This window comes from Bombus vancouverensis, chromosome 4 (genome assembly GCF_051014615.1).
Source record: "Bombus vancouverensis nearcticus chromosome 4, iyBomVanc1_principal, whole genome shotgun sequence".
NCBI classification, from domain to species: domain Eukaryota; kingdom Metazoa; phylum Arthropoda; class Insecta; order Hymenoptera; family Apidae; genus Bombus; species Bombus vancouverensis.
Window position 1 is genome coordinate 11,481,502 of NC_134914.1, and position 14,176 is coordinate 11,495,677.

At 47.2% G+C, this 14,176-nt stretch overlaps 1 protein-coding gene across 3 annotated transcripts in view; it reads right to left on the bottom strand.

The window, feature by feature from the left end:
* Positions 1-2,244: 2,244 nt before the first annotated feature.
* LOC117156802 (nuclear hormone receptor E75-like) overlaps positions 2,245-14,176 on the bottom strand; it is a 110,021-nt gene continuing 98,089 nt past the window's right edge. For 2 of the 3 annotated variants that reach the window (XM_076617591.1, XM_033334165.2), the window contains exons 3-5: positions 12,272-12,416; positions 8,488-8,729; positions 2,245-8,141 (exon numbers count right to left, since the gene is read on the bottom strand). In XM_076617591.1, the coding sequence (XP_076473706.1) occupies positions 6,174-8,141; positions 8,488-8,729; positions 12,272-12,416 (2,355 nt within the window). In that variant the 3' untranslated portion in view covers positions 2,245-6,173. Of the gene's footprint in view, positions 8,142-8,487; positions 8,730-9,419; positions 9,954-12,271; positions 12,417-14,176 lie in introns of those variants that run through there. The other variant, XM_033334166.2, reaches the window with a different exon arrangement.

Sequence of the window (14,176 nt, forward strand, 5' to 3'; positions counted from 1 at the left end):
CTTTAATTATTTCAATATACTTTTCTATTACAAATTCATCCACTCGTTCCTCAACCGGTCAACCTCAACCTCAACAAAATACAAACCCATCTTGTAATTACATTATGGCGTCTTTGTACGCATCTGATTTCATAAATTTTCTTCCGCTCACTGTAAGTACTAATACCATCCTTGCAGCTATTATGCAAAATATAATTACACAAACAACAGCGCGAATCAAGGAAAGGAATGTACCGGGTGATGAAGCGAAACAAATAAAAAGCTAAGAGAAGAGATCAAGCGGAACAAAGGTGGAAACGAGGCGACGCACCCGGATAATTCCGTCGTTACGAGTTCTGACGTTCGTTCCACCCACGGCTTTCTCGTCCCGTGGCAATCAGAGCAGTCTGAAAGCGGGGGTGCGCGTGCTTTAATACCAGTAGATGCACTCCGTGCTCGTATAATGCAACGTTAGGTAGGCGGGGTTAGGAGAACGGCCAAAGGGGGAAAAGGAGGGTAGGTGGAAAGTGCAGGAAGCAAAGGGGAAAGTTAGCGATAGGACACGAAGAGGTGAGATAGGTTGCGTGGCAACCGACGCCCACGAAGTGCCACGCGCCGTGACCCGCTATGGGAATTCGCTGCTAGTTCGTATCATTGCCCCGTTCGATTCCCCGAAGAATCCTACACCAACCCCTTTACCGTGTTTCGAAACCCCGGCCAATTATGCAACACAGCTCGCGCAACGATTAATCCTCCTGATTCACCCCGTGTTTACTACCGGCTTTCAACTGTTAAACAGGTTTATTGGTTTCTCCTTCCTTTTCCCATTTTATTCGGTTTCTCCTTCTTGTCTTTTATTTTTGGCTGCAGCACACTGCGGCTATTTATGCAAATTCATAATTTTATGACTGAACGAACGATAGAGATACGAAGGATTAAAAAGTGGAGCAGCTGAATGTAAATGGTAATTGTTTTGCTTATTAAATAGCGTAGATGTAATTACAATATTTCATAGAAACGTGGGAGAAAAATAATGCGGATATTGTAATCCATGTCACCGAGTTCAATTGCTGGGCTAATAAGGTGAAATGAACAAAATAAGCTGATACTACTAAAAATATTTAATATAGAGATAGACTGCGAATATTTATTGTTTATGTAAATTCGTATTTTTATTAATAGAATTCAAAAGGTGGAACATCGGTGGATAATAATTGTTTTATTTCTTAAATATTGTAAATATGGTTGGAATATTTCACTTACGTGTATCGAGCGTTCCTTTTTTTTTCTAGTAGGCAGAGCCTGTTTCTGAAATGTATTGAAATATTCAGGGGTGATATTGCACGGCACTAAAAACTAAGTTGCAAGAAAACGGGCACTTAAGGAGTAACGTCGCTTGCGTAAAATATTTCCGAATTTAGAATTCACAAATGTGTCTTGTAACTTAGGGGCGAGAAACGAGCTACGTGATACGAGGACATTTTTAAAACGACGCTTAAATCATTTTAAGAGCATGACTTCAATTTTGAATCCTGTTCCAGAAAAAGAAGAAGATAATGGAACAATTAATAAACGATACTTTGTTTTCCTGGGCGACGAAAATCGAGAAGAAGAAAATTCTCCCTTTAACTGGTGTACTTTCTGCATCTTATGAAATCGATTCTATTATCATTTCTGAGCAAATAGTTCCCAATAATCCTCTTTGTTTCTCCCGGTTTGAGAATAAATAAATAATTTTAATGCCATGTACCATGATTTTAACTTGACAAATACGATTTGGAGATGATGACGTTAGAAAGAAATTGCCAGGCATAAAAGAAAAATACAAAATCGATACTTTATGACAGAGAAATTAAAGTGGAAGTAATTTAGTTAATGCGTTTACACTACGAGAACTTAGCGGTCGTAAATTTTCCTAAAAATTTGCGCAACATTCTCTTAAATATCATTGTTCTTTTTAATACATTAAACTGTCAAATAACTTTCATCGAATGTTGTGTACCGTAAAACGGTCCCGAAATAAAAGTGTCTTTCCTTTGAATTAACAAATTTCCAATTCTTCCAATGTTTCTTCGGATACTTTATATATTAACGATCGCTTATTATGTAACTGCAAAATTCTATAGTTTCAAACCAGAAGAGACCATTTTTTTCGTAGAAGCAAAAATTTGAAAAACGAGGAAGCGATTCCTTCGAAAAGTAGCGATGAACGAGAAGGTGGATTTTTCAGGATAAGGATTAAACGCATAAATAATAGACAAGATATTCTGTATAATTCACCAGACAATGTTTATTCAGACGACCTCACAACTCCCAAGCGTACAAAACGACGTGCTCACTGGGCAATATGCGGGGCTGCGTTTGTATTCTTGCAATTGTAATACAGTACACTTTCGGTATGTTCATTTTTTCCGTACAATGTTTTTTTCTTATTTTTTATTCATTCCACCATTCAATATTATCGTTTATTATTATTATTATGATTTTTTTTTACGTTTTCTCTTCATCCCTATATCTTTGTTGTTTTGCGCTCTGCCTTGCACTGTTTCTCTCTCGCTCTCTCTCTCTCTCTCTTTCTTTCTTTCTCTCTCTCTCTCTCTCTCATATCAAGTTTCCACCAAGAAACAACAGCTGCTTGCATCCTCCTTTTCTTAATGGATAGAGAAATATATCATACTTTATGTATCGTTTACTATAATAATCATTATGTGTAGTTTATGCATAACAAGTATTACGAATATCAACGCTAGTTCGCTTGCGGGGACATATCCAGGGTATTGAGGACAAGGATTGTGAGAGAACTCGTTGGGAAACTTGGACATGGAAAGGACAATTATACTTGGACGAACTGGGGGATTTGCTGAAGAGACGATAGCATCGATCTGTGGATAATAGCTTGAGATATGGAAAAATCGCAGCCAGTGTACACGTAAATGTACGCTTGACATGGCTACGACGATACGGATGGACAACTGTTCACATGGCTGGATTGCTCTCTAAGCGGGGACTGGCTAATATGCTGCAGGAAGGAAACAAGGGGATGTTCGTTTCGTAGAGGTTATCGATAGGTGACAGCAAGAAGGATTCAAGGGTCAAAAAACGAGTCGAGGGAGCGTGGTGTACGTGTATGTTCGTGTGTGTTATGTGTGTTGCGCTTTGTGATACACAGCGTAAAAAGGGGAGGGAATGACTTTGTCCTCGAGTACAATAAATACACAGAGTGGTTTCACTACGAAGCTTCTTCAAGGTTGTGTGTAAACGTGTGTGAATTTGTCTGCGTGTGTGGATCGAGGGGATTCGAACGGTGCTGCGCTCAAAAAAAGTAGCGAGACAACGGTTTTTATGCGTGCCCATCGAGCAATTCTTTTTTTTTCGCGTCACTTTTTGCCCTACCATTTTTCATCCTATCACTTCCTTCCTCTTTCTTACTCTTGTTTTACTCGCGTGTATGATGTTATCGTTTCTCTTTCTCGCGTTCGTGTTTCGAGCTGACCTATGCGTTTTTTTTTTGCTCCGTGTCTATACGCGTGTGTATATATGTTTTATGTGGTTTTGTTACATCAAAGCGTGTGTTTCTTCGTGTATTTTCTCTAGGTTGTTGTTGTTGTTGTTGTTGTTGCTGCGTTTTTCTCGCCACGATTCACTGTTTTACATTCCATTATGGTTTTTTTTCATTGTGTTCTATGCCTTATCTCTCTCCTGCACCGATATGATACTTCTCGGTGTCAACTGTACTACGGGGGGCATAAGGGGGGTGGGGCGGGCGTCTCAACAACACGTCGGGGGCGACCCGCCGCGTATATAACTTCGCACTGTATGTTTTTTCATCTCTTTTACACGCTTGTTCGCTCTATATTTTCCCCTACATATTTCTTTCTCGCTCTCGCTTTCTTTCCTTTCTCACCGAGCATTTCGTTTTTCTCGAAAAAAAAAAGCAAAAAACTCGTCCACTCGCGCCTTTCTAGGACTTGGCCTTACGAATCTACTATTTACACTGCGCCGTTGTTACTTTGTATGGTTTCTTTAACGCCGAATTACTACACCACGCGACTTCGCTTTCCTCCGCATTTCTTCTCGTTTCTTTCTTTCCTCTCGTCGTTTTCTATCTTTCTTTGTCACTCTTCGTATTCTCTGACTCTCTACTTCTTGCTCACGCACACACACGCATCTCACACGCTCTCCTATCGTCATACGCGTTCTCCGCCTCTCCTCTCCGTCTCTCTGTAAACGTGTCTTTTCTATGGCTGTATTTATTCCTCTATATATTTATCTGTCTATGTATTTTCTTTAATCCATCACTGTCTTGCAACGACACGCGACAACACGTGCGAGCACGCTCCGTCGCATGTCTTTTTTTGTCCCATATCTCTTTCTTGCCGTTTCTTTTTTTTTCTCGCGGGGTGAACAACACGACTGTTTAGATGCTTTCTCGCAAGTTGTTTCGCGATAAGGAGAAACAACTGGACGCGACCCGAATTCTGAGGTTGACAACGGAAGTTAAAGAGAGATGGTTGATTCAAAACTCGTTTATCCGATGGAGACGAGAGGCACGATACGTTTTACGGCTTACAAAGGTACTACGTACGGTTGATTGCAAACTCTGGAGGCCGCGACGGGCCGGGTCAGTCTCATATACATGTTCTGAATGAAACATCGTCTTTTTTTTTTCATTTTCTACTATTTAAAACCGTTTTAAAATGCGCGCTTTCCCGACTGAAGACACAGTCACCCGATCTAAAAAGCCGTTTGTTTTTACCTTTTCCTTCTTTCTTTCCTCGATTTTTCTTCGCTTCAACCTTCCTCCTTCTATACATATATCTTTTGTCCGCGTCTTCGTGTTTTTACGTTTTTTATTATACTTTTGTTGCGATTTTTGCCCCGACTCACTTGCACAAGCACGCTCACGTTCCATTCGTTCGTTTCTGTTGCTCTTATTATCGCTTGTTTTTTTTTGTGTTTGTTCCTGGTCGATTTCATGCACGCATACTCTTTCTCTCTCTCCCTTGCGCTCTATGTTTCTCTCTTTCTCTCACATTCGTACGCTCGTCTTTTTTTTCTTTCCCTACGCGCACATACACAAGATGATAACGTTTCTTTTTTACGATTATTATACCTTACACATGTTACAATAATATTAATTACTTGTAATAATATTCAATAATTATAGTAGAGTAGATGATCGATGAATGAGGTGGAGTACTGTACAGGATGCGCGATTTCCATGATTATCACATGTAAGATAGATTACTCAATTTTTTCTGTAACATTCAATCCTCCTCTCCTTCTTCCACTTCTTTTCCTCACCTTTGCTGCTCCCCTTTTCTTCTTCTTGTTTCCTTTATTATAAAGGGGCATCGACACGCTATCTCTCAAGATCGTCTAGACCAGATAGCTCTCCTTCTTGTTTGCTGTTGTTCTCACAGTTTTGTCGATAAGGTGGTAAGGTGTAGGTAGATGGGTAGGTAAGCTTCCGTTTTTAGGTATAGAGATGAATCTCAAAGAAGCACGCAACTCTCCATGTTTCCGCCGTTCCCGGTGGCAACACACCTCGAGATATCACTTTCTCGAATGTGCTTCGTGACTCGATCCACCCATCATCGTCCACGGTCCATAGATCGCGACACGTACCGCCGGAGAGCGCGGAAACAAAGAAAACAGACAGCGTCCTCCCATGCACTTTTCACTCCCAAATTCGTTCTCCGTCTTCCTGATCGCGTAGACACGCCTATTTCATTGTATATCAAGTGTCCGCGAAACTGGTTCAGAACGTTTCGCGTCTTGCCACCTGGCCACCGTATTCTCCCTTTCCGTGTGTCTCGCGCAATTCATTTTTCTTTTCTTTTAATTCGATAGTTTAATAGTTTAAATTAATAAATTATTTGGTTTATCACGCGCTGCTGAGCGTCCTGGCACTTTTCCATGGTTCGTGTCTCGGGAGGGGAGCGGCGCATGGCGCGCGCGACACCAACTATACACCACCATTGTTGTACCAAAAAAAAAAAAGAATTCGTCGCGACGAAACACACCGTCCATCCGTGACGTCGCTTCGTTTAATAGGTGGTCTGCGCTGCTCCGTAAGCGCCGTAACTGCGTTGTCGCGGGACTTGGCTGGTAGAGCGTGGAGGAGGGGGGCAAACAACGACCCGTCATCCGTCACGAACAACAAGACACGTTCATACGACCCCATGAGACCACTACGCTTCGAGAGACAACGCCTTGCACGGGCCTACCAACGGCCTGGGCGACGGGGACGGTGATTTCTTCGACAAATTCAACGGTTGTTGGCTGTCCGCGATGTCCACCTGTAGCTCCATCATGTTGCTCGGGCAGCCGGACAGGACGAGCGTCGCTGCCGTACTCGAGGCAGGCCGTGGACTCGTGCTCGTACTACTCGTCGCCGCCGCGGATAAGTACCTTGGCGACGAGGCCGGCGAGTTCCCGACCATGAGGTAGTCCGAGGAAGACTGTTGCTGTTGCTGTTGTTGTTGTTGCTGCTGCTGCCGGGCGCCCGTCGTCGTTGTAATGACGGACGTAGCGGGCCATCTGGTTGTCGAATAGCTGCTGGTAGCGCACTGTAGCAGCCCTTGAGATCCTTGGGGTGAACGGGCGGTGATCGTGGTCGTGGAGGCGCACTGCTCCGCCGGCGAGGGCGATGCAGTTGGCGACCTGGGACTCGCCTCTCCGCGCATGATATAGTTGTGAATGATGTCCGTACGTTTCAGTTGCTCGGCCGTCATTCGTGGACCCTCCATCAGGCTTCTGGCTAACGTCGAGTGCGTGCTGCTCAATAGACTGGCCGTTTGAGGACATTGAGCTTGTACTTGATTCGACGGACTTCGAGCCGGTGGCGAGGTTAGGTGAAGATGAAGCTGCGACTGCGTGTGCTGCACGATCACTGCTGGCTCAGCTTCTGCACTGTCTTTCTGGCGTAGCGCGCGGAACTTTTTGTGAGGCTTGTACGCCTCGTCCATTAGAGAATTAGTATCGTACAACGGAGGTGCTTGAAGTACTCGTTTCAGCACGGGCATGTCTTCAACTTCTTTGTCCTCGGAACGGGGACTGGAGCAGACGGAGGTCGGTGCACTGCTGGCACTGCTGCTTGCTGGTTTATCTGGTTTTTCAGTGCCTGATTCGATACCGCTGTCGCTTGGAGAGTCTAGCTTACGGAATCGTGGACACTGAGGTGGCTGAGGCGTCTTCGAGAGAGAGGCACGATGTAGTTCATCGTCGCCGGAACTCGTACTTCCTGAGTTCGCTCGTCGACGATGAGGACAAAGACCACCAGCTAGGGTAGCAGCTAGAAGAGGAGCGCTGGACGCGTGGTGACCACTTGGAGGGGCCACGTGATGGTACTCCGTTAGAGAAGCGACTTCCGCGCTTTCGGTGCTCGACACGCTGCCTAGGGGACTCTTCACGGCCTCGTCTAGAGTTACATCCGAGGCTGAACCCCAAGATGCAGGTGGTTCCTCCTCCATGGGCCAATGTTGTTGCTGCGGTTGCTGAGCGTTGATCACGTGCTGCGTTTGCTGTTGCTGTTGCTGGTGCTGCTGTTGAGCTTGCATTTGCTGTTGTTGCTCGGTCATTTTAAAGGCCAACAATTTCTCCGAGTGGAGAGTGTTCAGAGTTCTCAAGTCTGGGATCTTTTTCAGCAGTTCTCTCAAGATATCCGGATGCTGAGGATGGTTCTGTGCCAGGACAGTTTGGAGAGCGTTCCGTAGTTTATTGTGCATGCGCTCGACCAGCTCTGTGTTGCGTAATCCTGGTCTATCCGCGGCGATCACAACTACCGAACAGAACAGTCCCAGCTCCGCGTCCGATAGCCGCAAGGAGTTCACCCTCTCGGCGAAATCGAACATCGAGTCCATGAGAAATCGAGCGTTACTGCTATTATGGATCGATTCCCGTTTGAGCACCTGTCCATTTAGACAGATCATGCTGTTCGTTTGAGCGTCGAACATGCAGGCCAGCCGTACTAACAACACTTCGAACACGCCGGCCTTCAACAGCGTGACCTGATCGTCCTGTGCCAGTAGGCTAAAGCCAGGAATGCGTTTCGCGAACTCCACCACACCACGTATCGCCGGTGAGAACCTCTTCGAGAAGTCTTGCAACAATTCTTGCTGCCCAGTCAACGGTTGAGGATTAGGGTTTAGGGGGCATGCCTGCAACCGTGAACAAATACCGATTCTAGATTAGAATCTCGTAAATTATTATACGTATATAAAAGTCGTAAGTGTTTCGAGCACGATTGGAAAAAGCTTAACTTCCTCGTTCAGTCGAGGACGACTGGTTCGATTTCCGCGTAGCATGGACTGTGTCTCGGACGATCCAAGGTCCGTTTGCTATTGACGTAAGCGGTAATAAAAATGATTCGTCCGAAATGCAAAGTCTCGAAAGCGAATGTACAGAAAACGAAAAAAAAAGATAATAAAAAAAATACAAAAAAGTAAGAGACGAAGAGTGAAATAAATGTCAGTAAACGGGTTTACGAGGGAACAACATACTCACCAAGGTCGGTGGACACGCGGTATAGTTAGGCGTCTCTCGAGCTCTGACCAGGATCGGAGCTACCTTGTCCCTGGTAAAGTCGCATGTGTCGAGATGAGCTTGCACAACGGTGGCCAGGAGACGTTGCTCGTCCTCTAGCTCGGCCGCTACTGCCTTCTCTTGAGAACGGCTGTGGGAGCTTTGCTGCATAGCAGCCAGAATCCTGGCCTTCTCGCGCTTGGGCACACGGCCGAATCGCACCGCTATAACCAGAAACAACACGAATGGCCAACCATTAGACACCGACGAGAATCAACGAGACGAACGAGACGGTTCGGTTTGGTCAGTGGTAAGCAAAAGGAAGGACACGTCGATGAATAGTTAATGCGATCAATGAATGAATCATGCAACGGACACGGCGTGTCGGGCTACGTCCCGCGGCCTTCGAACGCTTCTGACACGCGCGCAATTACGAGGAAAACTGGTACGCGTCTCATTTCATGTAACACCCTCGCGTTTTCTTATTAATACTCGTTCAACGTCAAGGGAAACACCATTGGTTCATAAAATAATCTTTGATTTATTTTTCGTGCTTCTGTATATTTTTACTTTTTTTTTTTGTATTTTTGTATTACGTATCACCGCACCAAATATATAGTTAGGGTTAGCACATGTTTCGCATATTATATTTCAGGCAGGTGGATAAATGTCTTGATGCCTACACACGATCTGCACTAGGTATAGAAAAAAAAAAGAATCGAGAGGGGAAAGCGCACGACTTTCTCGCGCGCGAGAAACGAAAGTGGCGGTTGCCTTGGCCTTGCGCTACGAATCCTTCCTCCGTTAGAAAGTCACGAGAGCGGGTCGACGGGTGGAGGGTCGTGAAAGGGAAACAACGATATTTCGATAACACTCTTTTGTTAAAAAAAAAAAGTCTCTTCTGGAACACCTACGTGCATTATGATAGTTGACAACTCCGTTGAGGATTCCTTTCAATATAGGTAACTCGTCTCCCATGACGGTCGAGGAAAAACGATCGAGTGGAATGCTCGATCCCTTAATCGTGTCTGCGGCGTGTAGCTTCGGAGCGAACTGCACCGCGCACCAAAATTAATCTCCCATCGGCACGATCACTATGGGTCGACGTTCGCGCTGAATTCGTCCGGCACAGCATACACGCAACTTTTTTTTCTACAATTACGAATGTTTTCCTCTTCTTTTCTACCCTTTCTGGCGCTTTTATATTCTTCGTATATTTATTTGGAATGGATTGTAATCCGTTTGATGGCTGACTATCGGCTAACTATCGTGGCTACCGCGAGTCACTCCGACGAGGATCGTGTTATGTGGCGCGGCGTGGACGGCGCGCCGCCAGACACACGGCTGTCTGGTTCGCACACGGGCGGGCAAAGAGTTCAAGAAAGGAGCGCGACAGTAGGACGCGTGCAAACGCGAGACAGCATCACAGCCGACTGAGTGATGTTCCGCGGGTTGCGTTCAACAGCCCCTCCACTTATTCAGCCATCAACGACTCCCACCACCGGCCACGATTGTGGCCTTTGCCGAGCCTTTGGCCTTGAACTTGGTTTCAGCGACAGCCGCACGAGGCGTACCGCCGACCTATATATACTATATAGCGAGCGAATGTACACGGTGAGCGTAGCGGCCAGCAAGCACACTAAAAGAGAGGGTGTACGTGACTACGTATATACATGTATGTGTGCGCCTATATACACGTCTACACACACCGCTCTAGGTGTATGCTTCTTTCTTCCTTCTCTCTTTGTGTTGGTGTGTGAATGCGCGACAAAGAGCGGATTCTATTAGAGACAGAGAGAGAGAGATAGAGATAGATAGAGAGAGAGAGGGAGAAAGCAGTGAGACACTCTCTCTCATGTGCGCAGATGCGAAGTTCCTTTGCTGGGGGTAAGCTACCCTCGACGACCTTGGGCAACCCCTTGGCTCGCTGGCTATTTGCCCTGTCACCAGCTGCCGTCGTTGGACTTATCTGTTCACGGACGATCGATGTCTCTCCCGCTATCATCGGATGTCACGTCCTTTCGATTCGACAAAATTAACTTCCTATGACAATATCTCTTGAAATTCGATTTCTCTTTATCTGTTTACCGATCGATCTGTTTACGTCTGCGTGTCTTAAATTCATTCGATCGAAAGAGGTAGTTTAACGTGCTTGCCTGTTCCGGTGACTACGAGGTCATATCGCGATCACGATTCATAACGCGTGGCCCCTTAAGTCACGTACAAATTCCACCGCTAGACAGCTGCAGACACCGGGGCTCTAATATCATGACGGTATTCTACTCGGAGATCATTCGCGAACGTCTAACTGTACTTTTTTTCCCTATGTCATTGACGTCGATCGCTATCTAGAGTGTATCATGTACGTCGTAAAGGAATACGATTAACTCCTAACCGCGTCGATCAACGCAAAATTCCAGGAACTGTATCACTGTCGAGCGACGACAAAATCGAGCGCAAGCACAGGAGCAGGTTCCTCGCCGAGCCTCCAGACGCAAATTGCCGGGCCGCCGAGTCGAGTCATATCTGTTTGGCGGGACTGTCTCGGACGAGCATGCGCTCGAACGCCAGGTGGCTCGACCGCGATAGGGGAAGTGGGGAGGAGGGAATGGCGCGCAGCCGTGGTAGGGGTAAGACGATCGCGAAGGGGACGAAGTTCGCGAGGTCTCCGCATGGAGCGTAGCGCCACGCGACGGCGCGTTGTCGTTGCGAGACGCGTGGTAGGGGAAACTTCGACAAGGAGATCGAGTAAACCGCAGTAGGGGGAAGCGGGAGATGATCGTGATAGTGTACGCGACTGGTGAAGTAGTGGGGGCAACGTGGAAGGAGGTGGAAGGGTCACCGGGTACGTAGCGGCGAGTAGCGGTACTCTTTCTATAGACGCGGAGTCGCATGCAAGCCGAGCAATGCCCGACTATTGACCTCGCTGCACGATCCATGCTGCTATCAGCGGGAGACTCGCTTTTCAAACTTTGACTCCCTTTGTCTGAATAAACTATGTACCCGACGTTTAATCAGCTCGATCGTTATCATTCAGACGATTCTTAACGAAAGATCCTTAACGTTAGATGACGATTGAGAGTAACTTATCAGAAGCGCGAATATGATTCTACGTATATGGAGTACGAAGAGAATGTTCGAGAATCTTGTTTGTTATTTTTGGTCGAGACCGATTCCCGAAGGAGATACGGACGTTTATAGATCAGGCGGCAGTGGATGTGTCCGTGGCGGGCTGCCGATGCTCCCGGGTCGTTGACCGCGGGTAGGTCTGGCCGTTGTCGGTCGAATCTACTCGCGAACAGTTTCGCGGCGGGAAAAAGAGGTCGTCGGGCTGAATCGGGTCCTGATGTTTCGAAAAGAAAGCAAGCTCGTGAGCGAGAGGGGCCTCGAGGGGAGTATATAATTGCAACTGCTTTCTCAAACGGCGAACTGGCCACTTTCGCCCATTGCGACACTCGCGCTGTGTCGCGGGGAGCGGCGTTACGCAAACGGTCAACGACCCGCCACTCTAGATTTTAGAAACTACTTTTTTTGGGACAAACGTGCGTGTTACGCGATCACGAGTTCGTTTATCGAGAAAAGATATCTGGTGCTTCTGGTACGGTGATACGTTTCGTTTCTCGATTAAGTTTATCTTTTCGCAAGTTTACTACGATGGCGTTGTTAAAGTTAATTATTCCACGATATGACGAAACTTCTGGAGCAATTATTCACTACAGATAGGGAAATTGCGGGGAACATCGTAGATATAGAAAAATATACTCACCATCACGACTCATCCCGACAGCGATACACTTTTTGAGACGGCAATACTGGCAGCGGTTCCTGTTGATACGCAGGATGCTGCACTGTTGATTCTTCGTGCAGGGTCTGTACTGGATCTTCTGCTGAATGCTGCGCCGGAAGAATCCCTGTGAATCACCAACGAAACCCTCGTCAGTTTGGCCGTCACTGTCCGAGGAGGACCCCGACGAGCAATTGGTCCCCGTACGCGGGGTGGCCACGTCACATTCGCACAAGCACCCCATTAATTCACCCAGACAGATTTGTATTCTCTATTTCACACGTTTCTTCCCTCAAGAATGATCGCGTGTCTTTCAGCACGCGCACTGATCTCTCTTTCTCCTCCTCTTATATTATTATTCACAGTATGTATCAACGTGGTTAGCAACTGTGGAACGATCCAAGAGAACTCGCGAGCGAAGCGGACAAGTCCAAGAAACTTTGCTGTATCTCGCGTGTCACAGTCCTGTTCGAACGATTCACTGAAACGTCGTCGGTGAAACGACGTGAAAAACGATGCACGCGTCTCGAACCACCAAACTCACCAGCGAATCAAGCGTAACTGCTCGCCTGTATGATATCATGCGAGACTCGGAACGCGAGTTTTCGGCGGGGGAAAAAGAAGCGACCGTTTGTATCGAAGCTTGGCTGTGGACTGGCTCTTTCTAGCACAGAGAGCATAGAGCCTCGGCACATTGCCTCTGGCTCGCCGAGGTGGGGGACACTCTGACCCAATTCCCGGACGTTCACCCGCAGTTCACCGCGTGAAAGTGAGAGTCCCCCTTGCGCGCACTCTACCTCGCCTCGTCGCTCTCTCTCTCTTTCTCACTCGTATTTCCACTCCCTCTTTCTCCTTCTCGCTCTTTCTCCCGATCTGTACGTCTCTGTCCCGTTTTGTCTCTGTTCCCTGTCCCGTTCGCGCGTGCTGGCAAACCCTCGATATATATCGTGCTCCTTGTCGGTCGAATGCGACCATAGAGGCTCGCGCGCGCTTCGAACGCTCTACTAACGGGTTCCTTCCCTCCTCCTCCTTTTCCTCCTCCTCCTCCTCCTCCTCCTCCACCACCATACCGTCACCTCGCTGCGTTCTGCAAGGAACCACCCTCTCGAAAACTGTTCCTACCCTCCCGTGTATCCCTGATACTCTTCTCGAGAGAAGAATGTCGACGAATAAACGCGGGAACCCCTCTTTTTTTGATATACACACACACGGTCAACCCTAACTAAGCGCCCTTTTTCGGGGGTTCGTTCGCTTTTTCGACCGGCCTACGATGATTTCTTTGCACCGGAAAGGGTGAATAACCCCAGCTTCATCGATCCATCTCTGCTCCGTTTGTTTGAACTTAAAACCAACATAGAATCTCCATAAACTGTATCTTTTTATTTCGACGAGTCTTGCCGAGTGAACGTAAACAAACGATAATAAAACGAACGTATAATACGAAGAATAAAATGGCACGATACGATGGATGAGAAAGAAACGGTCGGAGATTGTTCAGTTGGGTCGGTTTTTCATGCAGCAGCCGCTAATTGAGAATGAGAAAAGAGGTAGGTCAGGGCGGAGGAAGTTCCCGGCCGCGTATCGGTCAACGACCTCGCGGGGCAGTTACGTAACGAACGACGCGTGGAACGTCGTCGTCGTCGTCGGCGGCGTCGACGGCGTCGTCGTGTGTCGTCGTCGTATCTTCGGGCCTTCGCTGTACTGTCAGAGGCGCAGGCGCGCGGGCTCGTGTGCATTGCACGTATGCGTACGGAATTGGCGACACACTGTTGGTCGTCAAGTGACTCTCTCGTGACGTCAGACACGCGACCTCGCCTACCTCAACTTCGTGCACGGACCAAAGAGAGAGAGACAACGAGAGAACGATGTACCGTTGCACCTCCGCGC